Source organism: Typopeltis vanoorti, chromosome 6 (genome assembly GCF_054136105.1).
Source record: "Typopeltis vanoorti isolate ZY-2024b chromosome 6, IOZ_Tvanoo_1.0, whole genome shotgun sequence".
Classification (NCBI taxonomy): Eukaryota; Metazoa; Arthropoda; class Arachnida; order Uropygi; family Thelyphonidae; genus Typopeltis; species Typopeltis vanoorti.
The window spans coordinates 34,927,405-34,955,177 of record NC_143554.1 but is presented as its reverse complement, the minus strand read 5'-3'; the positions used below and the strand labels follow the sequence as shown (position 1 = coordinate 34,955,177).

At 35.1% G+C, this 27,773-nt stretch overlaps 1 protein-coding gene across 1 annotated transcript in view; it reads right to left on the bottom strand.

Annotated features, from left to right (window-relative positions):
* bor (ATPase family AAA domain containing bor) overlaps positions 1 to 27,773 on the bottom strand; it is a 353,851-nt gene that overhangs the window by 199,069 nt on the left and 127,009 nt on the right. Inside the window, exon 6 of the mRNA XM_090394748.1 lies at positions 962 to 1,031. Within this exon, the coding sequence (XP_090250874.1) occupies positions 962 to 1,031 (70 nt within the window). The remainder of the gene's footprint in view (positions 1 to 961; positions 1,032 to 27,773) is intronic.

Genomic DNA, 27,773 nt, shown 5'->3' with positions numbered 1-27,773 from the left:
AGGCTCTAATACACAAACCACGTTTCATATATCAATATGATGTCCACCATCAAATTTAAGACTATTCTATGCATGGCAGTTTATTTTAGAAATCAATGGTATTATTATTATTATATATTTTTTTTTTTTTTAAACTTATAATTTAATACTGATGATGTATGCCACAGAGTGCAAGAAACTGGCTGATTAAACACTTTTGTCTTTACTCTTTGTGGTCAACAACAGATATATCATCATGAATAATGATAATTTACGTGTTTTTTTTTGTTTTTTTTATGGTGCAAGGATAGCAAAGGTCATACCATGCCATATCAAAAGTTATAACAGTATAAATAAACCACAGTGAGCATTGAACCCACAACCTGTTGGTTGGAGAGCAGATACACTAGCCACTCAGCCAACCAGGCTGACTGCCATTATCATGCCATTAACACTTATTAATGTTAAATGTTAAATATAGTATAGACCCTGTGGAAGATTAATCATTTCTAAGAGAGCATGATAGAGAAATTTCACCTTCTGTAAATATTCCTGGATTTAGAGTTGGACTGGGTTATTCAGAATTGACACCAAAGCATTTTAAGTTAATACCACCCATAAAAAGCTGCATATCTATATTAGATTAGTATTAGTATGGTTAGGCAAAGAGTTAGATAATCCAGAAACCCTGCTAGAAAGAACAAACATGGAACTTTTTCAACCCACTTCAGATCTCAATAAGCAGGGCATTGGTCATTCACTCATCTGCGATCTAGATTAGGGCATGAAGTAAACATGTAATGTTTTCATTGTGTTTACTGGTTTGTTTTGCAAGAAGTCTAGTTCTGGATTAAGAACTAGAGGTGTGTACTGCTCCACAGCTGAATGCTGCACTTTTCCTTAGTTACAATGTGTGTGTGTGTACCACTGCTATGTGTAGATTTTATAGCCAACAAAAAAAGTGCTCACAGCTACTACTTACAGCTGCCAAAACTCTTTCTCTGTCACTGATGAAAGCTTGAAATCCTGCTCCTAACACTGAACCTGCAGTCCTATAAAAGGATACATAGTAGTTTTATAAATTGCTTTAAATTTTGAGGGTTATCCACAAAATATGGTTTCTTATTATTGTGATATACAACTAGAAAGTAACCAATAGCACTGCATTCAGCCAACAAATGTATGTATACACAGGAGCTTTACTGCAGCATTTCCAAATACCATCCAGACTGTAAACATTGTCTCTTAACATAGTCTGAGCAGTGATAAAGATGTTTACAAATGAAGAGTTCAGTAACTAATATTTAATGACAGTTCATTGGGATGTACTGAGAAACTGTGTTGTCAAGCAATGTGATATCTAAAGTTCTCGGCTGGTAGAGATGCTGTAACAATACCAATCAAAAGTCTCTTTGCAGCAATTTGTGCATTATAAGCTGTTGTGCAGGAACTGTCCACACCATCTTAAGTTAAAATTTAACTGACAGCAAAAAAAGTGACATGCATGCATGCTTGCTATTTCAATTTTACTGTAAAGATTTCCATGGTTGTACATTATCAAGCTATCTAAAAACAAAACATAACTAGGATATGTGTAAACTTAATCTGATATTTAAATAAATATTTACAAGTAATTGGATGTTTCACCAGCTTAAGCTGGCATTAGTGAAATATTTTATCTACAGAGACAAAGCTGCATGCTGCAGAGTCAAATGCTGAACCAACTGTAATAGTAAAAACTAGAATTAAGCATATTCTGATTTGTGGACTCTGTACACAGTTTACTTAGTATAATTTGAAATATTTTCTTGACAACGCTCTCTTAAGCTGGTAAAATGTTGTAAATGTAATATTTAAGCATTAAATGAAGTTCACAATTTCCTAGTTGAATTGCTTTTATTCTGATACCTCAGTGACAATGCTGGTTTATTACATACTCCTTAAATCATTCTCCTGTTTTCTTCTTACCAGGGATGAGACATGATCCCAGTAGTAACCCTCAAGCAATACAGGTATGCATCTAACAATTAAAAATTATGAAACCCAAAAGCAAGCATTCATCACTGAAACATATGCCAATATTATTGATCATAACTATTAAGTTCAAAGTGACCTTGTACACTTTGAACTTAATAGTTTGCACCTTGAAGATGGTGGCTATGAGCTTTTAGGATACAAGTGGTATGCTTTCCGTTTTTTTTTCCTTAACCATGGGTGCATAATTAATGCTTAAATGTACTATGAAAACACGAAACACATATGTGAGGAAGTGAGAAAAATAACTGCCTCTGTTAGGACATCATAAAATTCATGATTTTATGAACAGTGGACAAGCTCATCAGATGTAAAACTATATATGCCAGAAATAAATAAATAAATATATATATATATATATATATATATATATATATATATATATATATAATGTGAATCCTATCCATATACAGGTCAGCACATTAACCTGTAGCACATTTAGTGCCATGGGGAAGATAATGATGAAATAATCAGCAGACTCTGCTTGAGATATAAACATGAAAGTTGTCATTTCAGGCTTCCAATGAACATGAAGATGGTCTCAACAAAAATCAGCTACCACTTACTTTCAAAACCATCTATATTACAGGGAGATTCAAACTTGAAGAATGAATCTTATCCATTCAATAACCAGGCCAATTGTTTAGTGACTATGTGAAAAACAGACTGTTAGGTAATGGTTACTTACATGACATAAATTTGTATAAAATATGCCTTGTAACCATATTTTCTGAATGACCCTCTTAATATTTCATCTTAACTATTAAACTTTTTAAAAAATCTTTAGAAAAATAGTAATTACTAAAAAATAAAACACTGTTCTTTAAACAATTTATTAACCTTTTCACTCTAAGCTTAAGATTTTAGAAGCATTTTAAAAATCATTTAAGCAAAAATTATTGCTGAACGAGTATTCTTGAGTGCACTTTTGCATTTAAAAAATCTCCACCAAAACTTTTAAACACATTTGACATTTGCTGGCACATGGAGACATCTATTATGAATATAATTCAATTTAAACAAACACTCCTCTTGTCTTCATCAGCTATCTGGAGGAAAATATTTGCATTTTTGCATATAGCAGAAGAAATTGCCCAGCCAATCATTGTCTTCCCAGGGATACTAAAAATAGTCCAAAGTATTGCATGCTGACCATAAGAAATGAAACTGCATGAAATCACCAGAGAGAAAGAGGGTTAGACCTATAATAAAGCTCCATTGTGGCATAGAATACAATAAGGGATAGCATGAACAGTTGCCAGGTCAGACATGATGAATAGTTCTGCTGAATGTTTGTGCCCTGAATCTGCAAAGAGAAAGTTTTCAAATCTTCCATACATTGAGGTCAACCACTGACTTGATGACTAACCTACCAAAAGAAAGAAAAACATTTACTCTTGTTGGTTCTTTCTGCAACAAAAAACATTCCCACAAGGTATTGCAATTTGTGTGCAAACACCTCATTTGGAGAGAAGGTGGAGGAGGGGGAGGGGAGCATATATGTGGAACAAATATAAGTGCTCTCTGAATCCAGAGTTTTTAAAAATAGCATATAATGGATAAATTTCAAAAATATGATGGAGGTGACACAGAAGAGCTTCTCACCCAATGGACAATGCCTCATCTTTCTGATGCACACTCCATTATTGGCTGTCCACTGGGGTACTGAACAAACAAGAATAAGCTTGCAATTTGCCAACTAAACTGTATTCTGCATTTACTTAACACACAAAATATGATGCTATAACATAATGAAATGTCACGTCAACCGAGGATTGGACCATCAACTAAGAAACATCAATGGAGAAGAGGTAGAATTAGCAGAAATATTACAAAAACCCAGCTGACATAAGTGGCATTAGAAAAAAAGAAGAATGATATAGATACTTCTAAATAAACTAAAAGATAATTTACTTAAGCAATAGTGATCAGGGAAAGGAAAGAGCTTCTTCAATGGCAGGCAAATACAGTCATGTGAGCAAATTTCAAAATGGATAATGGGACTTACTTGTGCCTCCCAAAAGGTTCTAGAAAGAAAGAAGAGCAATTTTTTGAATCATCAGGGTGGGTATAAATATATACATAAAAAAAAATTTTCTTGTTGGAGAACTAAATAACAAAGCAGGAAATATTTTTTGGGGGAAAAAAATAAATAATAAAAAACTGATAATAATAATAATGGCAAGTACTTGTTAGATTTCTCTCCATGGCATAAAACAATCATTACAAACATTTCCAACACAATAGAATACATAAAATCACATGAAGAGAATACTTAAGAAATGAGAAAAGTCATACTGACTGTACTATTGTTCATATTGATATCTTCAAGCTGGTTTATGATACAAGAGTATACAGGATATTCCAAATAGGAACTGATCACCATTTAGTTTGGAAGAGTATAAAAATGAGCATCACAAAAAATAAAATTAAACACAAAAGTTTAAAAAGATTCGAGGCTGAGCAGCTTTCAGAGATCAGCAAGATTAAAATATACCAATATTACTGGAGAAAAAGTGAGATTTCAAAAACAAGAACCAAACATTCGAAATGTTGGCAAAATGTGAAGGAATCATTGACTGATTAAGCCAGTTGTCTGCAATGACAAGAAAAAACAGAACATCACTGAGGATTCTAAAGATAAAGAGGCAGTGGACAAGAAGTTCTGAAGTTCACATCAAAAAGTTCTGAAGAGATTGCATTAAAAGTTCCAAATAAAGCTAAATTGTGCATAAAAGTAGTTATATAAAAATTACAGAAAGACTTTGGGAAGACCACAGAATATACTTCAATATCACGAAGGTGCCAAAATATTCTGAAAGCTTCAAAAAAAAAAAGCTTTGGAATGGAGGAAAGAGTGCATTTCAGAACTGAATGCAGAAAATGTTTTATGAAACTGAAATGTAGAAAGCATTTAGAGGAGGATATTCAACCAGATATGCTCAAATTTGAAGGTATAAAAATCTATGTTGGCTAGACTGCATAACTCAGTAAAACTGGTCAGCCAATCAAATTCCAGATGATTAAAGTAGATCTTCCATAGTCCCATTTATATATATATATATATATTTTTTTTTTTTAAATAAATATTTAATGACTTTAAACCAAGATAAAATATTAAGTTTTAATGAAAATGATACAACTAATTTCAGCCTTTTACAGCTTTCATCAGGTATCCACTAAAGGTAGAACACAATAATAAAAATTGAAGTTACAAAAAACTGAGAATTACAGGCAAAAAAAAAATGCAATACATAATTTACACAGAAAACTTATTTTTCAAGTCGTTCTATCTAACGTGCTATTGTTTGTCATGCGTGCTTGCAAGTTCTCGTGAACGCGAGTATTGAAACAACTGCAGCATGGCTATTAGGGATGTTGTAACTCAAATTGCTGTTCAAATGTTCAGAATTAAGGAGGATTTCCCTGGACTCCACGCTTTTCCTTTCAAACTCATCACTGCAGCGAAAAATGTTTTCGGATTTATCCCAGCAAACTGAGTGACTCTGTAGAAAATCATGAGGATTGTTTGAGAAAAGAACATGACTGGATAGCGCAGATACATGTGATCTTTTATAGCAGATGTCTCACTTATGCTCCTCTATACGTAGTTCAATAGATTTGTTAGTCTGTCCAAAATAAGGAATATTACAATCGCACCATAACTTGTATACACCTGGATATTTCAGGTTGTGATGAATAAGCTTTGGATGGCTTATAAGAGAACAGACTTTAGGGAGTGTAGTGAAAAACGTCCTGATGCTGTATTTTTTAAAGACTTTAGCCAATTTATTGGAGACAGAACTAATGTAAGGGATTGAGTGCTACCTTCAAAATCAGTAGTTTCCATAGTACACTGCCTAGGAGGATCCAGAAGAAATTTCTTAATCGTTTTTTCAGAATATCCATTTTGTTTAAAGATAAGAGAAAGGTGATTAATTTCTTTTCGGAGCTCATCTGGTTCATTTAAAAGAGAGCATGCTCTGTGTCCTAAGGTAGAAATAGTTCCGAGTTTTGGTGGTGGAAAGTGATGAGATTGACAGTGCGGATATCTGTTAGTATGAGTGGGTTATCTGTATATATAGAGATTTTAAATCTATCAGAGCATCGTGTAAGAATTATATCCAGGAATGGATGGCAGTTATTTCGTTCTAGTTCGGTAGTGAATTTTATATTAGAATGCTGGTTGTTAAGATGATGAAGAAAATCCATGAGCGATGTGTGTCCGTGACTCTATATAATGAAAATGTCGTCAACATAACGTCTCCTAAGTTTTGGCTTAAGTGAGAAGGACGATATGACTTTCGTTTCAAAATCTTCCAGGAAAATGTTTGCTAGAACCAGGGATAAAGGGTTGCCCATTGCTAGACCTTGGTTTTGTTTGTAAATGGAGTTCCTATATCTGAAGTAGCCAGATTGAATACAATGCTTTAATAAAGCAAATATCTTTTTAGACAATTTGTTCTTTAGTAATGTTAATACCTCCTCAGTAGGGACGTTAGTAAATAATGAGATAATGTCAAAACTTACTATGATATCATTTTCGCTGTTTGAAATATTTTTGATATGAGAAAAGAAGTCTGTGGTGTTTTTGATGAACGATGAAGATTTATTGGAGAAACACTTGAGGTATTCTGAAAGATGTTTCGATAGCTTATAAGTAGGACCATCAATTCCTTCCACAATTGGGCGAAGAGAAGTGTTTTCCTTGTGGATCTTCGGAACTCCATAAATGCATGATAAAAGAGGGTGTAGAGAGCGTAAAGAAAGGCAAATATTGTGAGGAAGTTCAATTGTAGATTTTAAGAGATTGTTTGTGCGGTTTTGTAGTTCCCTTGTTGGATCATCCTGAAGAATTGAATATGTAATGTTGTCTTCAAGCAATTGAAGCATTTTATTGTGGCAATCTTCAGAGTTGAGGACGACTGTGGCATTGCCTTTATCTGCAGGTAAAATAATGATGTTTTTGTTCTTTTTAAGATTCTTTAAGGCCTGTCTTTCGGCAGGAGAAAGATTATCTCTTGGAGGTTTAGCATTATTGATAATGAAGATGGATTCAATACGGAGAAGTTTTGCCAGATGATTAGGAATAAGTGAACTGGCTTTTTCTATTTTAGTAAGCAGAGATTCTTTTGGAATAAAGTTAGGTGAGGGAATGAAATTTAGACCTTTGCTTAGAATATCTTTTTCTGCAACTGGTAAAATATGTGATGAATTGTTTACTACAACTTTGTCAGGATTAATACAGGCTTTAGTAGGAACAGATGTGTTTTGTACTCTCTTAAGAATCTAAAACTTCTTGATAAGATTAAGCTTATTATTATTTTGTATACATGTTGCTTGCGCTTCACTGTTAAAGTTATAATCATGAAAATTATCATTAACCATAACCTCTCCAAGTTTTTGAGTTAAAGACCTTTTTACGTTGAATAAAAATGCAAGACAGCGTTTTGTATCTGAGATTCTTTTGCTAAAAAGATCTAACTTTACTTTACGATAAATTCTTTTAGCGCGTTCTGTTGTTATTTTTTCCTGAAACCATATGAAATTAGGAAAAACTTGATTGAATTTACACTGTTTGAGGAAAACTAACCTGTTGATTCTCAGTCCTATTTTTCTTCAATGTTTTTTTATAATTTCTTTTGATGTCATTTAGAGATGCCTCGTCATTTAGGTTATAGATGTATTCCTGAGCTTCTACTCAGATGTAGAAGCTCGGTTGTTGTTTTTTTAAAATGTACCATAACAACTGAGCAGAAGCTCAGGAATACATCTATAGCCTAAATGACGAGGCATCTCAAACTGACATCAAAAGAAATTATAAAAAAACATTGATAAATTTAGTTTAATCCTTTATCCAAGTGTAAGCAAACAAAGTTTGCACCTGAAAGTATCTTCAGTGCTGGGGTAAGGTGGTGCAACACCAGGCAGACTTCTTGCAAAGGTGAAGCAAGCTACTATCACTCCTATCTCAGTATCTCCCATAATGCAAAACACATCTCCGTGCGGATATGTATAATGTTATGCATTAAGGGAAGGGCCACTACCCAGACTAGTTTTGACCTATATTGAGGTCTCTTCAGTGGGAGCCAGGCCCAAGTGGAGATACCAGCCAGAAGCATTAGCAAGGTCATCTCTACCTATAGGAGTTGCCAAATGGTGTGCCACCTTTTTAATAAATTACTCTGGATTTAGAGAAAGATGTTGAAAGTTTATTTTTCACTTGGTTAGAATATAAGAAATTTAGTTTAATCCTTTATCCAAGTGTGAGCAAATAAAGTTTGCGCCTGAAAGTATCTTCAGGACTGGGTTAAGGTGGTGCAACACCAGGGCGACTCCTTGCAAAGGTGAAGCAAGCTACTATCACTCCTATCTCAGTATCTCCCATAATGCAAAACACACCTCCTTGAGGATATGTCTAATTCTAACCAAGTGAAAAAAAAATTTCAACATCTTTCTCTAAATCCAGAGTAATTTATTAAAAAGGTGGCACACCATTTGGCAACTCCTATAGGTAGAGATGACCTTGCTAATGCTTCTGGCTGGTATCTCCACTTGGGCCTGGCTCCCACTGAAGAGACCTCAATAAAGGTCAAAACTAGTCTGGGTAGTGGCCCTTCCCTTAATGCATAACATTAGACATATCCGCAAGGATATGTGTTTTGCATTATGGGAGATACTGAGATAGGAGTGATAGTAGTTTTCTTCACCTTTGCAAGGAGTCGCCCTGGTGTTGCACCACCTTACCCCAGTCCTGAAGATACTTTCAGGTGCAAACTTTGTTTGCTCACACTTGGATAAAGGATTAAACTAAATTTATTATATTCTAACCAAGTGAAAAATAAACTTTCAAAAAAACATTGAAGAAAATAGGACTGAGAATCAACAGGTTAGTTTTCCTCAAACGGTGTAAATTCAATCACGTTTTTCCTAATTTCATATGGTTTCAGGAAAAAATAACAACAGAACGCGCTAAAAGAATTTATTGCAAAGCAAGGTTAGATCTTCTCAGTGAAAGAATCTGAGATACAAAATGCTGTCTTTCATTTTTGTTCAACGTAATAAGGTCTTTAACTCAAAAACTTGGAGAGGTTATGGATAATGATAATTTTCATGATTTTATCTTTAACAGTGAAGCACAAGCAGCATGGATACAAAATAATAATGAGCTTAATCTTATCAAGAAGTTTGAGATTCTTAAGAGAGTACAAAACACATCTGTTCCTACTAAAGCCTGTTATTAATCACCTTTCTCTTATCTTTAAACAAAATGGATATTCTGAAAAAACGATTAAGAAATTTCTTCTGGCTCCTCCTAGGCAGTGTACTACGGAAACTACTGATTTTGAAGGTAGCATCTCAATCCCTTACATTAGCTCAGTCTCCAATAAACTGGCTAAAGTCCTTAAAAAATACAACATCAGGACGTTTTTCACTACACTCCCTAAAGTCTGTTCTCTTATAAGCCATCCAAAGCTTATTCATCACAACCTGAAATATCCAGGTGTATACAAGTTATGGTGCGATTATAATATTCCTTATTTTGGACAGACTAACAAATCTATTGAACTACGTATAGAGGAGCATAAGTGAGACATCTGCTATAAAAGATCACATGTATCTGCGCTATCCAGTCATGTTCTTTTCTCAAACAATCCTCATGATTTTCTACAGAGTCACTCAGTTTGCTGGGATAAATCCGAAAACATTTTTCGCTGCAGTGATGAGTTTGAAAGGAAAAGCGTGGAGTCCAGGGAAATCCTCCTTAATTCTGAACATTTGAACAGCAATTTGAGTTACAACATCCCTAATAGCCATGCTGCAGTTGTTTCAATACTCGCGTTCACGAGAACTTGCAAGCACGCATGACAAACAATAGCACGTTAGATAGAACGACTTGAAAAATAAGTTTTCTGTGTAAATTATGTATTGCATTTTTTTTTGCCTGTAATTCTCAGTTTTTTGTAACTTCAATTTTTATTATTGTGTTCTACCTTTAGTGGATACCTGATGAAAGCTGTAAAAGGCTGAAATTAGTTGTATCATTTTCATTAAAACTTAATATTTTATCTCGGTTTAAAATCATTAAATATTTTTTTTTTTTTTTAAATGTACCATAACAACTGAGTAGAAGCTCAGGAATACATACATATATATATTTACCCACCCTTACAATGAGTTGCCCTGGTGTTGCACCACCTTTAGACTTGAACTACATTCAGGTGCAAACTTAACTGTTTGCTTACTTGGGATTAGGAGTAAAATAACCAAGTTTTTAAAATTACTTGGTAACCCTAATATACATTACCCAAGGTAAAAAAACTTATTTACTATATATATTTATTATATATATATATATATATATTTATTATTTGTAACTTCAATTTTTATTATTGTGTTCTAAGAAATTACATTGCTTATAAGAGAACCAGAGCAACTGCTCTGTCGGGCCATGTCCTGCTTTCAATAAACACGAACGAAGGCCACCAACATGAAATAAATTGGACATCGACTTCAAACCTACACATCAGCCATGATGAAATAGAGCGCCGCATTGTCGAGTCAAGGGAAATCACCTTAGACCCTTTTCATTTGAATAATAATCTTAGCTATAATTTGGCAGACTCTTTCAACTCTACTATTAGATACTGGAGATCGCGTGATTCCACACACGCACAGGTGTACAACAATAGAACTTTAACTCGGACTGTAGTTCAAGCTCATAATAACTGTAATTTACAGTCGAATATTATGGCTTTATAATTGTATAGCTTTAGAGTGTGTCAATGTTAATTTAAGTGTCTTTTATTATCTTTCTATGTTCTTATCGCCTGAAGAAGTCGTTTTTGACGAAACATGTTGCGTTTTTTTCAAATAAATGTCATTGTGTTATAATTCTCGGGTTTAAGTCAGTTAATTTAGAAAAATGAACATATCCCAACCCCGAGTTAATAGTACGTTTCATATTTATTATTTATATATATATGTGTGTGTGTGTGTGTGTGTGTGTAAATACGTTTTTTTACCTTGGGTAATGTAAAATAACCAAGCTTATAAAATTACTTGGTAACCCTAATATATATATAAAGGGTCATAAAACCGAATGTCAGAACTACATTTTTCCTAACTGAGACATTTATTCCAGGCAAGATTTATGCAAGCATACTTAACAAGAAGCTAAGAAAAACTGTAGAAGAGAAACAAACTCAGAAAGAAGTTAACAGGACCATGATGTTACTTCAAGACAAACAGTCACGAAATAAGGATATATAGAAATATAAGAATATAGAAAGAATCACTGCTGAAAGTTTTTCACTTGGTTATATTATAAATTAAAGATACCAAGAAATTATATACTTGGTTTAATCCATTATCCAAATGTAAGCAAAAAGTTTGCAACTGAAGTAGCTTTCAGGACTGGGGTAACTCGTGGCAAGTGGTATAAGTTCTCATCACTTGCCTATCTCCCATAATGCAAAGCACATCTCCTTGCGGACATGTATAATGCTATGCATTAAGGAAAGGGTCACTAGCCAGACAGGTTTTGACCTTTATTGGTATATGAAAATATGACTTCTCCATTACTTCCACCTCAGTATCACCACTTCTGGGTCTGGCTCCCACTGATGAGGCCTCAATAAAGGTTGAAACCGGTCTGGGTAGTGACCCTTCCCTTAATGCATAGCATTATACATGTTCACAAGGAGATGTGCTTTGCATAATGGGAGATACTGAGGCAAGTGATGAGAACTTATACCACCTTTGCCACAAATTGCTCCAGTCCTGAAAGATACTTCATGTGCAAACTTTGTTTGCTTACACTTGGATAATGGATTAAACCAAGTATATAATTTCCTGGTATCTTTAATTTAGAAAGAATCATTATTCTTCTTAAAAGATTTTATTTTAGAATCTAGAAAAAACATATAAGATGCCAGGAGAAGAATATGTTTGAAATACTACAATCATGCAGTATAAACGGGATATTATATAAGCAATGCTGCATGTTCACAGAACATAAAAAAAAAACATGATGGTTTGGTGCAAAATCAGATGCACTGTTATACATCATCTATAAGGATAATATTCTGAAAAAGAAAAATAGCATTAAGCCTGACATCAAAATCAGTGATATTAAAAAATTGGCTCTTTAATTTATTCAGGTTATCAATACTCCTAAATAAATCCACACAAAAGACTTAAAACTCTTAGTTAACATAAAATAACGTAAGAAATATGTTAATAAAATCAGCAAAACTATGAAAACAGAAAGAAACGTTGAAAATAGCAACCGCATTTCTCCATGGAAAACCTACAGAATAAGAAAAACATTTCAATGATTCAGATAAGAAATGTATGATGGTTTTATGTAAAATCAAGTACAATGCAAGGATGCACACTAATCTTCTATTATCCTATTCTACTATCTTCACTGTTATTCATCATCTATATGGATAATATTCTGAAAGAAAAATGGCATCAAATGCAATATCAAAATCAGATATATTAAAAAAAAAATTAGCTCTATACTAAATAAATCCACATGACTTCAGATACAATTTTCAGTGTAACATTAAACAGATCACAGAATAAGCAAAGTTGTTTACAGTTAAGAGCCAATTGAAGCTTGTGCATGAGTGTGCGGAAGACAAGAAAAATTAGCTCAAAACATTAAACTAACAATATATATAAGACAACCTTCAAATCATTTTAGCTTATCAATTTGAAAGTTGGATCACAAAACAGAAAACCACAAATATAAGAGTTCTCAGGAAAATAAAAGGAGTGAACAGGTGGTATTAAAAATCAATTAGAAAGGAATTTGATACCATTGTCATTCAAAAATGTATGAGAAGGCCTAAGGTGTTGTTAGCAAAGAGGCATTTCATTCTAGAACAGCAAGAAAAAGTTCCATCAGCAGACCAAGACTAAGGTGGATTAATGCAGTTAGTAGTACTTTAGAAGAATCGAATGCACGAGGGTGATCTGAAAAGTTCTCAGCCTTAATCACAGATGGCATCACTATCGACAAGATTTTTTTTTCTAAGTTGATACACCTGTCATAAGCATCCATGTGAAATTGCAAGTCATTCTATCAAGTAGTTTGTTTTATAGCTGCCTAAAGCAAAAGTGTTGTCTCCTTTGAAAAGGATAAAATTGAGTATTGTGTGGTTATAAAATTCTTTGTAAGAAGGTTTAATGCCAAAAGAAATTCATTCAAGTTCATAAAAGTTCATGGGCACTCTTCTCCTTCATTTTCAACAATTAAGAAATGAGCTGCCGAGTTTAAACGTAGCCGTACCAGCCTTGAAGATGATCCACGTGAAGGACGTCCAAAAAGTGTAACAACACCAGAAATCATTGATCAAGTGCGGGTATTGGATGACTGACAAGTCAAAGTGTGTGAAATTGCTTTGCACAATTTGCGGTGAGCAAGCATGGGTGCCATGCTTGCTCACCGCAGATCAAAAACGCATGCATATGAAAATCTCTGAAGTGCTTGGAGTATTTTAACAAGAATAAAACAGATTTTGTGCATTGATTTATTACTATGGATGAGACTTTGATTCACCATTACAGACCAGAATCCAGACAGCAGTCAAAACAGTGGACAGAAGCCAGTTGTTCAGTGCCAAAGAAGACAAAGTTGGTTCCATCAGCAGGAAAGGTCATGGCATCTGTTTTGGGATGCTAAAGGCATTTCATTTATTAATTATCTTGAAAAGGGTAAAACATTAACAGGAGAATATTATTCCGATCTTTTAACCAGACTAGACGAAAAAATTTGTGAGAAAAGACCCGGTTTGCAGAAGAAAAAAATCATCTTTCATCAGAACAATGCACCTGCCCACAAAAGTGGTTTTGGCAATGGGAAAATTAAGGGATCTGCGCTATCAGTTGTTGGAACGTCGACCCTATTCCTCAGATTTGGCTCCCTGTGACTTCCATTTCTTCCCAAAACTAAAACTCTTCCTCGCTGGTCAGCGTTTTTCTTCACATCAAGAGGTGATTGCAGCTTCAGAGGGGTATTTTGCAGATCTTACTGAGAACCACTACAGGGACAAGATAATGGCACTGGAGCATCGCTGGAATAAATGTATTAGTCTTAAGGGAGATTATGTTGAAAAATAAAAATAATTTTGAAATTATAAATTCGTTTTTTCATTGCTAGGCTGAAAACTTTTCAGATCACCTTCATAAGATTGACAATATTGGCAATCTGGCATATAACAAATTGTTTATTATAAAATTGTTGATAGAAAACTAGTAATGACGTAAGCTTAATTGTGTGGTACTCTAATAGTAGCTAGTACTTTAGGAAATGGTTATTATGATAAAAGCAGAATATTTTGTCATTCTTAGAAATGGTTCTGAAATCCTGCTACATAACAATGAAATAAATAAGGGCTGGGGTTTACAGCATATAGTCTTCCTCATCCAGGCAAACTTTTTTTTCAATGTATCCTGTACATTTATGAACTGAAGAACATGCAGCCACTCCAAAGAAGTTTCTCATTTTGCCATATATGTTATGGACGGAATTTACATATGTAATAGCTGCAAGTCAGCATGGCTATGTGCTTCGTAACCATATGCCTGGGGAAGGAGTGTCCTAGGTTCAATTCCAGTCAATGACGTGAGGATCTTAAGGATCTTCCTCAGCCAAGTTAATCGGTCTTGAGCATGGACAGCAGGGTTTTTTCCTCCCACAAAGCAGGCAAACCAGCCCCATGAACACAAGCTTCGACAGACATGAGATACTACCAGAAATAAGGAGCAACCAACCTATTCAGCGAGATTATCGGTTACGGAAGCTTATGCAGTAAAATGTGTAGGCCTGTGCGAAAGAATATGATGACAATGATCCTGTTTCCACAAATGAGGATCAGGCATATCAAATAGGTAATGTTTTTATAAGCACACTATCTCTAGCTAGAAATGTCAACCAGACCTGTAAGTGACGAATGGCTTTCACTGTCAGATGAAACCTAGTCACTTACTGGAGAAGACTAAAGAAGCCTGTTGCTATATTCAGTCTCCAAAGCATGAGGCACTAGTTTCTCTTCCTTCTGCTAGGTTTTTTTTATTTTTTATTTTTTTTTTTTTACAACCAATATGGATATGCCAAACAAACCTGGAAATAGGACAGGATATCCTTGATTCAAAGGTACTTGAATTAAGGATATCTGTATATTAAAAGAGTTCCAAATGCCATGTACTAAAAATAGAACAATGTACTGAACCTAATGGTTTGGTCTAATGTAAGATATCAGGATGCTATTTCATCAGCTAGTGAATAATCCTGCTGCTTCTCATTCTGCCAGCTCATGCCTAGAGGGAATCAGGGAATAGAAATATATACAGAGCTGATTGTATTGCTCAAACTAATTAGTAGAAAAATTTAGCCATGTTTCTCTTGCTGCTCTTTCAGTATTACAAATTCAGATGGATATGAAACTTGCTGAGATTCTCGCAAAATTTTCTCCCAAAGTGTCTGCAATAATTTTGGGATCAGCAATAACACTTCCATTATAGTCTAAGGTAGACAATGATGTGTTCTATATCTACCTTTCATTTTTCGAATTTTATGCCATACGATTTTTGCAGTGGTCATTTGATTAATTGATGAGGTAAGTTGAATCCAAGATTGTTTTTGACTGTGATGTCTCACATAACATGCTTTGGCCTGATGATGCTTAAAAGTCAGATGTGGTGGGGTATCTTTGAAATGCTCTGTGTCAATCTTTTTTGGTTGTCTGGCATTCTGGGTTCCACTAAGGATTTGGACATGGTGGAAATTGAGATAATGTTCTTGAAATGCAGGCTGTTGCTGCCTGGACAATGTAGTCTGTTACAAACTTTACTGCTTCACTGATACGTGTCTGACTGATGCTATCAGCATTAAATTTGTAAAACATGGGATAAAGTGTTTCAGTCAGCCTGGTTCATTTTCCATATGGGCTTACATGTGGGGGGGGGGACATGGTTCCTATGACGACATCGTGCAAGAACAGGAAAGTGATCACTTCATATATGTTCTCTTTGACATCCCATGTGAGCAGTGGAAGAACAGAAGAGGAGCAGATTGTAAGATTGATTGCAAAATAAGAGCAGATAGGCATATGAAAAAGTATTTAGTCTATTATTCAAAGGGAGAGGTCAATATTGTCAAGGATTCTTTCAGTCATCCAACCTTGTCTATTTGAGTTGGCACTACTCCACAGAATATTGTGATTTTTAAAGTCACCCATCAGAAGTATGGGTTCAGATAGTTGTAAGATAAGGTTATCAAGATTAATTTCATTTAACTCAGCACTCAAACATACTGTAATAAAAAATCCCACGGACAGGAAAATCGCTACTGCTTCCAGAGGAGTATTAATTTGGACATGATGGAAAGGAGTATGACTGCCCACTAGGATAACTACCTCTCCAGTTCTGTCCTTGCATACAACAGTGAAATTCTATAAGATAGGATCCTCATTGGGTCTTAAGTATGTTTCCTGTAGATAAAAACAGAAAGATTCGTGTTTCTGCAAAAATATCTTGATATCATCGATATTCTGGCAAAATCTATGATAGTTCCATTGTAAAAATTTTCCTATTGTTTTAGCTTTATAGACTTATCTGGTTTTCAGGAGGTTGAAAGCTTATCATTATCAGGTTTATATTTATCAACTGTTTCTGGAAAGTATTGATGGCCAGTCTCTGGTAAAACATTCAATACATCTGATGTGTCAGGGTCAGTTGGCAAGTTTAATTTACTTGTATACTAAAGTATCGATTATTTGTGTGGGGTTGGCTGGTGGTTTATCTCTAAATGGGATCTTTGCCATAACTTTTTTTTTTTTTTTGATAAATGGGTTCTCATTGAATGTAACCATTTTTGGAGTTGTCTCTGGAGTAATACTGTAGGTCATGCGATTGATGCACTCAACAGTCGCAATCATAAAGTTCAGGAATGGTGAAATTATCAGATGGTGGAATAGGCATATGAGTTTGAGTTGTTGACATTTTCTTAATTGTTAGCTTATCAGCATAAGAGGATCTCAGAGCAAGTGTAGTAGTGGCTAGCTTCCTTTTTGCATCCTGTTCTGTTTTAATTTTTTGTATTTCTTTTTCATCTTTCCACTTCTGACCTGCATGAGAATAAGCTGGATTATCTCCCTGACAGATGACACATTTAACTTTTTTTTTTGCAGAGCAAGGTTTGTTATCATGTTCTTTACTATCACGTTGAGCACAAGGTGGTAGAGCCAAGACAGGCAATTTGGGTATGCCCATATTTCAGACATTTAAAGCATCTTAGTGGATTAGGGATGTATGCTCTAACAGGACAGTTGAGATACCCTGCTTTTACAGATGTTGGAGGCTTAGGAGAATCAAAAGTAAGGATGATGTTCATGGTTGGAACCAGGTGACCAATTCCTAAATATCTGGATGAGCTTCATACCTGTGACTCCCTGATCTCTAAGCTCTGAACATATCTCCTCATCAGGAACAACAAGGAGATCCCATTCTGATATCATTTCTCTACAAGAATCGAGTGTTTTATGTGGTGTTACTGCAAGTGGTATTCATCAACTCATTGATGTTGCTCCCAGTAGTTTCTTTGAATGTTGCTGACACGATGTTTCCACAAGGATATTAACAGAACATAATTTCTTAACAGTTTTGAGAGATACTGTCAGTCCTTCTAAACCCTTTTGAATAAAGAAGGGTGACTTTTTCCCTATTGGCTTTCACCTTTTGCATGGATGATCAAAAATACCAGTACATTTATTATTACATGACACCTCCAAGGAGTCCTATAACTCATTGAGGGAGGGCAACCTACTCTATTACTCTCCATCTCCACCACATCATATACACCAATGCTATCTACTGCCCAACACCAACACCACTAATATTTTCACAGACAATCACAAACATCCATGCCCATGATGGAATTTGAACCTGTAGCCTTTTGGCTGGAGAGCAGATATGCTAACCACTCTGCCAACCATACCAGCGTTGTTTCTTACTTCTGTTACCAAACACTGTACGTATAGTATCAGTACTTTGTTAGGGCCTCTAAAACATTTGACGATGATGAATTTATGGCTCAAGGGGGTTCATGGTTCAGTGCCAGAGCTCCCCACCCATGGAGCCACACATGGATGCCCACTGACTGTGTTCAGGAATGCCAGGGCTACCCAGATGCTATAAGAGCACAATGGCAAGTCTTGAATCCCAACCCCAGACCACAGGGGTGAGACTTACTGCAATACCGCTGACCCTTGCAAGCAAGTCTACTAGCCGATTCATCCTAGCTGGACTGTTTGGGACTGCCTCTCTTGCTGAAGCAGAGGCCAAAGTAGGGCAAGACTACCATGATCCCCCCCCCTTTTTTTTTCAGATGTCCTGGGTCGCACCGCATGTAAACATGGTGGCAGCACGTTGGATCCCAGTGATGAAGGTCTGGTCTGGAAGAAAGGATAGTAAAAAAGACTCAGGAGAAGTAGAGCAAAGAATATGGGAAGAAAAGTAAAGAAAAATAGGAAAAATGAAAAGGGCCAGTACCATCACTGGGAGGCACCCTCAACCACAAACAAGTGTCCAACAGGGAGGGTACAGGGACAGGAGATTGCATACTCCATGTATGGTGACACTCATGAGTTTTTCACTCACTATATGAATCTAGTGTGAAACTTTCTGACATCACCAGAAAGCTGCAGACATTACCATGATGACACCATCTTTTTTTAAAAAAATGGTGACACCATCTTTTTTTAAAAAAATAAATAAAATATCATTAAAGAATCTCACACAAAAAATAAAAAAAATTCTTCTCGATCCACTTCAGTAATGTTCAAAGCTTTAACACAAACAAATGTTCTGAACTACTATTGCCGTCCCACTTACAAACATCAAAGTCTAAACTTAAATATAAAGAGCTAATAAGCTTCATTTCGGCGATATAAACAATATTTTAAATTAAGGGGATATAAAATCCACATTGTTTCAAAACCGAATGAGAAACTCAAAGATTGGAATCAGAGTTTCATGCCGAATATAGTAAACTATAAAGTATCAGCGAACCTGGCATGAGCTAATGCAAGTGACCCTAGTACGTAGTACAGTACCGGACAACTCGTTGCAAAGGTGGGGAAAGTTCAGATCGCAATTCTTAAGGTATTTTCCATAATGTAAAAACACATTTCCCAGGAAATGTATGCTGTTATTACATTATGGAGGGAGGTCACTACCCAGACCGGTTTCAGCCTTTTTTGAGGCAACTCTCTGATTCCAATCTTTGAGTTTCTCATTCGGTTTTGAAACAATGTGGATTTTATATCCCCTTAATTTAAAATAAAAGTCTAAACTGTTATTTTTACAGTATCTTAACTACGCTTTGCATAATTCCTTCTTAAAAACAGTGTTATAAGTGCATTTTCTTAATCTGCTATTCTATGTTAGAGAATGCCAAACATAGAATGCTCTCTTTATGATTTGTACTAGCTCAAAATGCCACTGTCACACCTATGTATTCATTTACTGTGGCTCTCTAAATTCTGATAACTGCTCTACATCTCTGAAGTTTGATTTTCTGTATTGTGGTTACCCAAACATTTGTCATCTTCCGATGACACTTCAATGTTCACAATGCCAAATGGTTTCTCTTGTCTTCTCTAATTCCATTTATTAAAATGGAAGGGACAAAGTATTTTCTATTAGTAATAATCTAACATAAATTGTCCATTTACTCAACAGAATTACAGAGAATCTCCACCATTTTCCCAATACCTTAGACTTTTTTTTGTAACTAGCTTTCCTTTCTATCAGCTCTCACATTGATAACTTGGGCCATAAATGTCCACATTTCTTTTTTAATGGAACTCACCCAACCAATCTGTCTCACATCTTATCACTAGTAAATGGGGAAACTTCCATGATACTTAATTCTCTTTTCTTAGTCTGATTACTGCTTCTGTTCTCCTGATCTAAAACTCCAGCTCCAGCAGAATAACAGTAATCAGACCATACAAAAGAATAAATATCATGAAATGTATACCACCTCAGTGCCTTTCCCCAATCTGCTCAAAATCCCAGCCATTACCCAAGCCTTCATTCAACAACAACTCTGACAAATTATCCCAAGATAAAAGTTCAGCATATTTCAAGTGGATCACATCAAAAACCCCTAACTTCACAAACCTACACTATAAAACACCAACCCAAGAGGCCAAAAGCTTTTCTTCCTGATCACACGGCAGTCGAACTTTCCAATCTCTCACCTAAGTTACTTTGGAACAATTTCACCTTTCATGCTTCATCCTCTATCACATACAGAAGGTACCATTGTAACATCACCAAAGATAAGGCTGACCATCTGTTATCAGCCTTCTTTTTTCAACTCTTGTATAGATGATCAAGGCTAACCTTTCACTATACCAAGGAAAGTTCAATGTATACATCCTTCGATGTTTCACCAAAAAAAAAAACATTAGAAGAATCCTTAATGGCTTGGATAGCAAAAAATCTTCTAGTGTGGACGATATCTTGCCAACTATGCTCAAAATTCGCACTCCAGAATTAACAACTATTCTATATCAGCTATAAAAGTTGTCATAGTCATCTAACCAACAGCCTATATCCAGTTCATCCCAAAAAATGAGATAAAGCACAGCTATCACACTATCATCTTATTACCATGAATTCTTTCTTTCAAAAACAATGGAGAAAGTCGTACAGATGATATCTTTGCTAACTGTAGACCTGCCAATTAATTAATGATCACTAATATAGCTTCTACCACATTTGCTCCACAGAAAACCTAACCTAACCTAGCCAACCTTATACCTTTGGACACACCACTGAAAGGTCTAGAGAAACTCCTATAGTTACTCTTGACATTACTATGGGATTTGATCAGATCTTGTAGGGGAAGCCTCCTTATTAAGCTACCATCTTATGACTGCCTCCTACCTTTTGCAAATGTATTGATGATTTCCTTTCTGGCTGTTTACCATGTTTGTTTAATGGTGGATGCTTTTATACCTTTTCAATGGTGTTTTTGTCCAGTTGGGTGCAACAGCACCCAACGAGTTGCCATCATTCTGTACTTTCACCTAAACATATAAAAATGTTAACGGTTTCTAGGCAACACAGTTCAGCTTCAAACTCACCAAAATTGACCCTCTTCTGTCATTCCACCTACCTCTATTCTTTGAAACAGTCTTCCTCAACACCAAAGGCTACGACGTGCATCTGCTCAAGTAACAGCAATGCATCAAAAGGTTAATTTTTTCCCCTTAACCACTGACATAAACATGGCAGTGTTCTGTTTGCAGTCTTGTGTGTGTGGAGTTAATATAAAAAATAAATAAATAATAACAGTAAATTAAAACAAAAATAAAAGCAAACAAAAACAAAAAGCATAAATCAGTATCATCATCCATCCCTTTCTTTTTCTGCACCACCACAACAGCAGTGGCATTAGTTGTTCTGTTACAAGCCAGCTACATCACAAAATCATAATTTTAAATAAAAAATATTGTTCACAATTTACACTTGGAAGTCATTTGAAATAAATCAAAAAAGAACAAATGAAAATAGATTAACTAAACCAAAGAAAGTTAGAGTGTAAGCAACTGTTTAATCAACCAAAAAAAAAACTACAGATAGATATTTGTCCAAGATCACTCATAATCATTTGTCAAAATTCTTCCTTCACATATATAGTGACCTCTCAATTAACTGATCCTCAAACAGGTTAAAGTGTCAATGTCAAATAACTTCTGGGACAGCACCATTTAACTGTACCTTCAGTTATTCAACTAGTAAATTGTTCTCCTACTCTAGTGGGACATATTCAGCAGCAGTAACTACTCTACAAATGAACTCTCATAATTTATTTATTTAGCTTATGCCATAATAAAAAAAAAAGATACATGACATCAAAATATGAATACATATTTGTATGAGACATTATGAAACTTCATAATGTTGATCCTGCTCCGAATGAACATCCAGATATTATCAATAAATTTCAACTATACTGAATAATGCACTGCAAAACTGCTCTGCAATGCATTACTTTATCATGATTGTTTAATCATTTTTACTCAACACTCTTGCTCACAAACTGGCTATGCCTATGCAGGAAATGTTGCAAGTTGACTAATCTATTCACAGATTTGGACAACATCGTCCTCAAACCAGTTTAAGAAGTGGTACAAGTTACAATTCACCAGAAGCAGTATCAAATTCTTTTCTAGGTACAATGCCAAGAACAATAATCTTGTTAACACATCAAGTCAAATATGTTGTATATTAATGACAAAGAAGATTACTATTTTGGTATAGCTTTGCTATCCCATATTACCATAAAGTGTCATTTTCTACTGTTCACACTTCAAAGTAGCATCATTCAGCTATGAAGAACAAACAGTGAAAAACAGAAAAGAAAAGTAAAAGAGATGGTAGCTTTGATAGGTACTAATAATTTAAGTAGTAACAAATATAGTATGAGAGAGGATGTGAAAGGTCTGTTGGAAGAAGTGAGAAAGAAATGTGAGATAGTAAAAATTGTAGGTTGGCTACCTAGATACGATAGTATCAAGTTAAGAAGGAGATGCTAGCAAATGATTCCATGTGCAGGCTGTATAAAAGAAATTGAGTGAGTTTTTAAATGTGTAGAGTGTGTTTGATGGCAGAAGAGACATGTGCAAGAGGAATGGCCTGCACCTGAATTCATTTGGCATCAGGAGCCTGGAAAAATTACTTCTTGGTATGAGACCTAATGCAGAGAGTCAGGGAAAGTAGATCATTAAGGGAGGAATGGGGAAATGCGTGTGAAAGTTCAAGCTATAGTATACAAAAATGGGGTGGGAAAAATGCTTTGGGTTGGGGCATTTTGAGTATGTCTGGGAAGGGAAAAGAGAAAGTTCTATAACAAGGCCAAATAGATAGCAATTATAAGATATGCAAATATCTAATTATAAGAATAGGCTAGGTAATAATTTGTTATGTGTATACAAAAATGCCAGGAGCATCAGAAGCAAAGGGATTGAGTATGTTGCTTTATTGAATATGATGTGGCCCAAGATTGTTTGCATTAGTGAAACCTGCTATCAGAATCAGATATGTCCCACTCTGTTTAAAAAGGAAGACATTTAACTAGTGTATACTTCCAGTCATCACATATGGTTCTGAAACTTGGTCGCTAACAAAAGCACTGGCAAATAAACTAACCACAACTCAAAGTAAAATGGAGAGGTTGATGCTAGGCATCACATTAAATGATAAGCAAAACACCTGGATAAGAAGCCAGACTCACATCACTGACATCATTCTTCACCATAAACAACTAAAATGGAAATGGGCCAGATATCTATCCATTAGAGAAGATGAGCGTTGGTCCACCATACTAACGAACTGGATTCCAAAGAAGGGAAACGAGGCCAAGGATGTCCTAAAAGAAGGTGGAGTGATGAATTGTCAAATTTTGTTGGGGAGTCAACCATTGCCAAGAACAGAGAACGGTGGAAAGAACTTGAGGAGGCCTTCGTCCAGCAGTGGACAGAAAATAGCTGAAAAGAAGAAGAAGAATGTGTTTAATAGTTAAATGCCTTCAAGCAAAGAGCATTAATCCCACAGATTTGTTATAATCCCTACAGGATTATTACTTTTTAAACCTTTCTAAATAGTACAAGCTAGCTTCATGCTCCTTTATCCATATTTCTGTTAGTATTAAAATATCTATATTATAATCTAGGTCATTTAATATTAGTTCTAGATATTCCATTTTATCTCATACTTCTAATATTTAAATACATATTTTAGAATAGGCTCATTATTGAAATATAAAAATCTTCCTAATTCTATTGTGTCATTGCAAATTATACAATGTTTCAAAAGCAGTTATACTAATATTCGTGTTCTTATTATCCATTGCAACGTACTCAGGGATTCTTTTGTTATTTTTAAAGTTTTTGCAAGTCATCTTCACACTTTATCCTATTTCTAACGCATTTGATAGGATATCACATAAAAGGCTGCTGCATAAACTGGAGAATATGGGATTGGAATATAAACTATTGACATGGATCAGTGGATGGTTGACAGACATATATTAGAAGGATGTAGATGGTGGGTGTGAATCTGCAAGATTTAAGGTGACCAGTGGTGTACCTCAGGATTCAGTCCTTGGGCCATTGTTATTCAATCTATACATTAATGACATTAGGAAGGGTCTAACAGGAAATGTGTAATTATTTGCTGATGATGTGAAGATAGGCAGGGCAATCAGGGATGCAGCTGATATCCAGTAATTCAAGATTGATTTGAATAGGTTGGAAATTTGGACAAACGAAAATGGCTCTTAGTTTAATGTTAGTAAGTGTAAAGGTATGCACTTTGGCATGATGAGATTTCCAGTGGCATGTTATATTAGCGGGGTTATGCTACAACTGATAAGGTTAGGGATCTTGGCATAATGGTGAATAGGAATTTGAAGTTCAAAGATCACATAGCAAAAGTTGCAAATACAACTCAGAGGATAATTGCAATGATAACTGAAATGAACCTTAAAATTTAAGGATAAGGAAGTCATTTTGCCTTTTTATAATGCCTTGATAAGACCATACCTAGATTATTGTGTGTAGATTTGGTCTACTATAATGGAAGCTGTGGAAAGGGTGAAAGAAGAGTTACAAAAATTATATCTGGATTATTATTATTATCATCTGAGACCTCCAGGGAGTCAAGGACTCATTGAGGGAGGCTATAAATCACCCAAACCAGCTATCACACCTGCCCTTAAATTCATTCACACTAGATGCACTCACTATCCCTAAGAGCAAATTATTCCACTCATTTTCTGCTCTCTGGGAGAAAAACCCATTATTCTTCCCAATGATACAGTCCTCAATAACAACCACCAACTCCTCAAGATATTAACAGGCACTTTAACCTTTTTCTATAACTTTTACTTTAGACACAGCACTAGCGCTATATGTTCTGCAATCTCTAATGAGGTGGAAATGATACACAGCAAACTTACTTGTAAAAGCTGCTAAATATGGTAACATCTGATATAAGTTGTAGAAAACATCATTTAGGAAGAATGCAATCAAGAGTACATATTAATAGCTCAGGTAGAAATAGCCATTAAGAAATGCTTAACAGTCAAAACTAGATAACTGGAAGAAGATGTCCAGATACTCATTAAGGAACACAAAGAACGGCCTGACTTGTCCAATGCCCAATCCTCACCTTCATGCAAATAATGAAGAATCTGTGTAATTGTAAGAATCTACCTTGATACTGAATGAACAAAGGCAGGATGGAAATTTGGGATATGACCAATCAAACTGTATTCTTTATTTTTTTTTTTTTTACACTACAAACATGATGGTACAATAAAATGAGATGTCATGCCAAATGGGATTTTGCCCAGTTAAACAAGAATCTGCTGTTTTCATCAAGGAACCAGTTCCAAGTCAATGAACAGTAAAATCAACACACGTGGAACAACCTCAAAATCAGTGAAACTGAAGACAGGCACTATCAACATAAGAAGTACCAGTAGAAAATAAGTTAAACTGGCAGAAGAGCTAGAGAAGTACCATATAGATATAACTGTTGTATTCAGGCAACAGTGATCACAAAAACAAAAGAGTAGCAACAGCATTCGATACTAAATGTGAAGAAAACCTTCTCGAGTGGTAAGGAATTTTTAAGTAGAATTATGTGGTCAAATTTCAAAATGTGGAATTGGACAATGAAATATAGGATTAAGGAAGTGGAGGAATTTTTTTGAGTCATTAGAGAAGGCAACTGACAAAGAAAAAGAAAAGGCTGTACCTTGTTGGAGATCTCAAAAACAGAGCAGAAAATGAAAATCATACATCTGGAAATGTTTCAGGCAAATTTGAAGATAGGAGCAAAGCTACTAATAATGGTAAGTATCTGCTGGATTTCTGTTCAGAACATGGACTAGCCAACATAAAAAACATGCACAAAAATTCACATGGAGAGAAGATACCAGAAATAAGGAAAGCATCACTATGTTATTGATGACAGCAATATCTTCATGGCAGTTCAGGACTCTACCAGTAAACAGCAGAATTTTGAAATAGGAAGTGAACACCATTTAGTTTGGAGCAAGATAATATTGAATATCATATTGAACAGAAAAATATGTACAAAAGTTTTAAATAAATTGAAGTCAAGCAGCTTTTTAAAGGTGAAACAAAGTTTTAAATGAATTGAAGTCAAGCAGCTTTTTAAAAGCGAAACAAAATTATAACAAGCTATAGAAAAGACCAAGTCTAAGATCTACTGAACCAATGCTATTTTAAGCTCACTACTGCAAACATTAAAAGCACAAACCTTCACAACAACTAATAGAATTTCCTCTCAAATAATGTCATAAATTACATCCGAAACTATAGCTGTTGGGAATGATCTGTAGGAAGTAATGAAAATTTTGATATTTTGCATTAGAACTAGAAAATAAAAGATAGGAGAAAACTGTAGACTTAAGTCAGACATACTAACTGGTATAAAATATAAAGGGTACAGTATTTTTAGGGAATAGACAGGATGAGAGAGGAAGGGCGTGCTGCTAATGTTGAATCCAGTTAGAGTTGAAACCTATGATTATAACACTAGTAACAGTTTTTCACATGGCAGTGAGTTTGAAGCCATCTGGTGAGAGGAGGAATCTAACAAGATCAAATACATAGTGGGGTGTTACAGACCTGGTGGATTAGTTGCTAGTGATGAAGAAATGCATAACCAAATAAAGAAAATGGGTGTGAAAAGAGTAATCATAAAGGGGAACTTACTTTAATTATCCAGCCATTGATTAGGTAGAGTAAAATCTCATGAGAAGAATGAAACTGAATTTTTTGAGGTGTTGCAAGACAACTTTGAATTGAAAGTTGAATGAATTTGAGGACAAAGAGTGTTAGATTTGATTATAGTGTCAGAGGGGTGTTTCAGTGAAAGACAATTATTCTGCCTCTGGGTGGTGACAGTCATCATGTGGTACTCACTTGGAAAGTGCCTAAGCTTATGAATGTTCCATATATTACATGCTGAACTATAAAGCAGTAAAATATAACCAACTGAGGAGTATAATGAATTCAGTGAAATGGCATGTTGCTGAATGGAAAGAATATTGACAGTGTATGGGAAGCATTTAAAAAATACTTAAATGATGTAATATCAAAATGTGTCCAGGGAATTCAAAGAATAAATAGGATAGCAATCAAATGTATGTAATCTTATCAAGCATGAGATTAGTAAGAAACAAATGATGTGGAAGGAATACCGTTTGATTAAGGATGATGTCTGTTATGAATATTCAGAAATGAGTTCACAGAGAATCTCTACTTTGCAACAAACAGCATGGGTTTACTAAGGGAAGGTCTTGTTTTAGCAACTTGCTCACATTCTATAATAATGTTGTCAGTGAACTAGACACAGGGAATGGATACACCATGATACTTTTTGATTTTGCTAATGCTTCTGACAGAATGCAGCATGGAATACTGTTACATGAATATGGGTTTGGATTATAAAATATTAGCTTGGATAAGATGATGGCTGACTGACAGATATCAAAAAGTGGCAAACGGGGTGTGTGTCCACAAAATGTAAGGTAATAACCATTGGTGTATCACAAAGATCAGTCCTTGGCCCACTGTTATTTGATCTGTGCATTAATGACATTGGGAAGGATTTGACAGGTGACATTCAGCTATTTG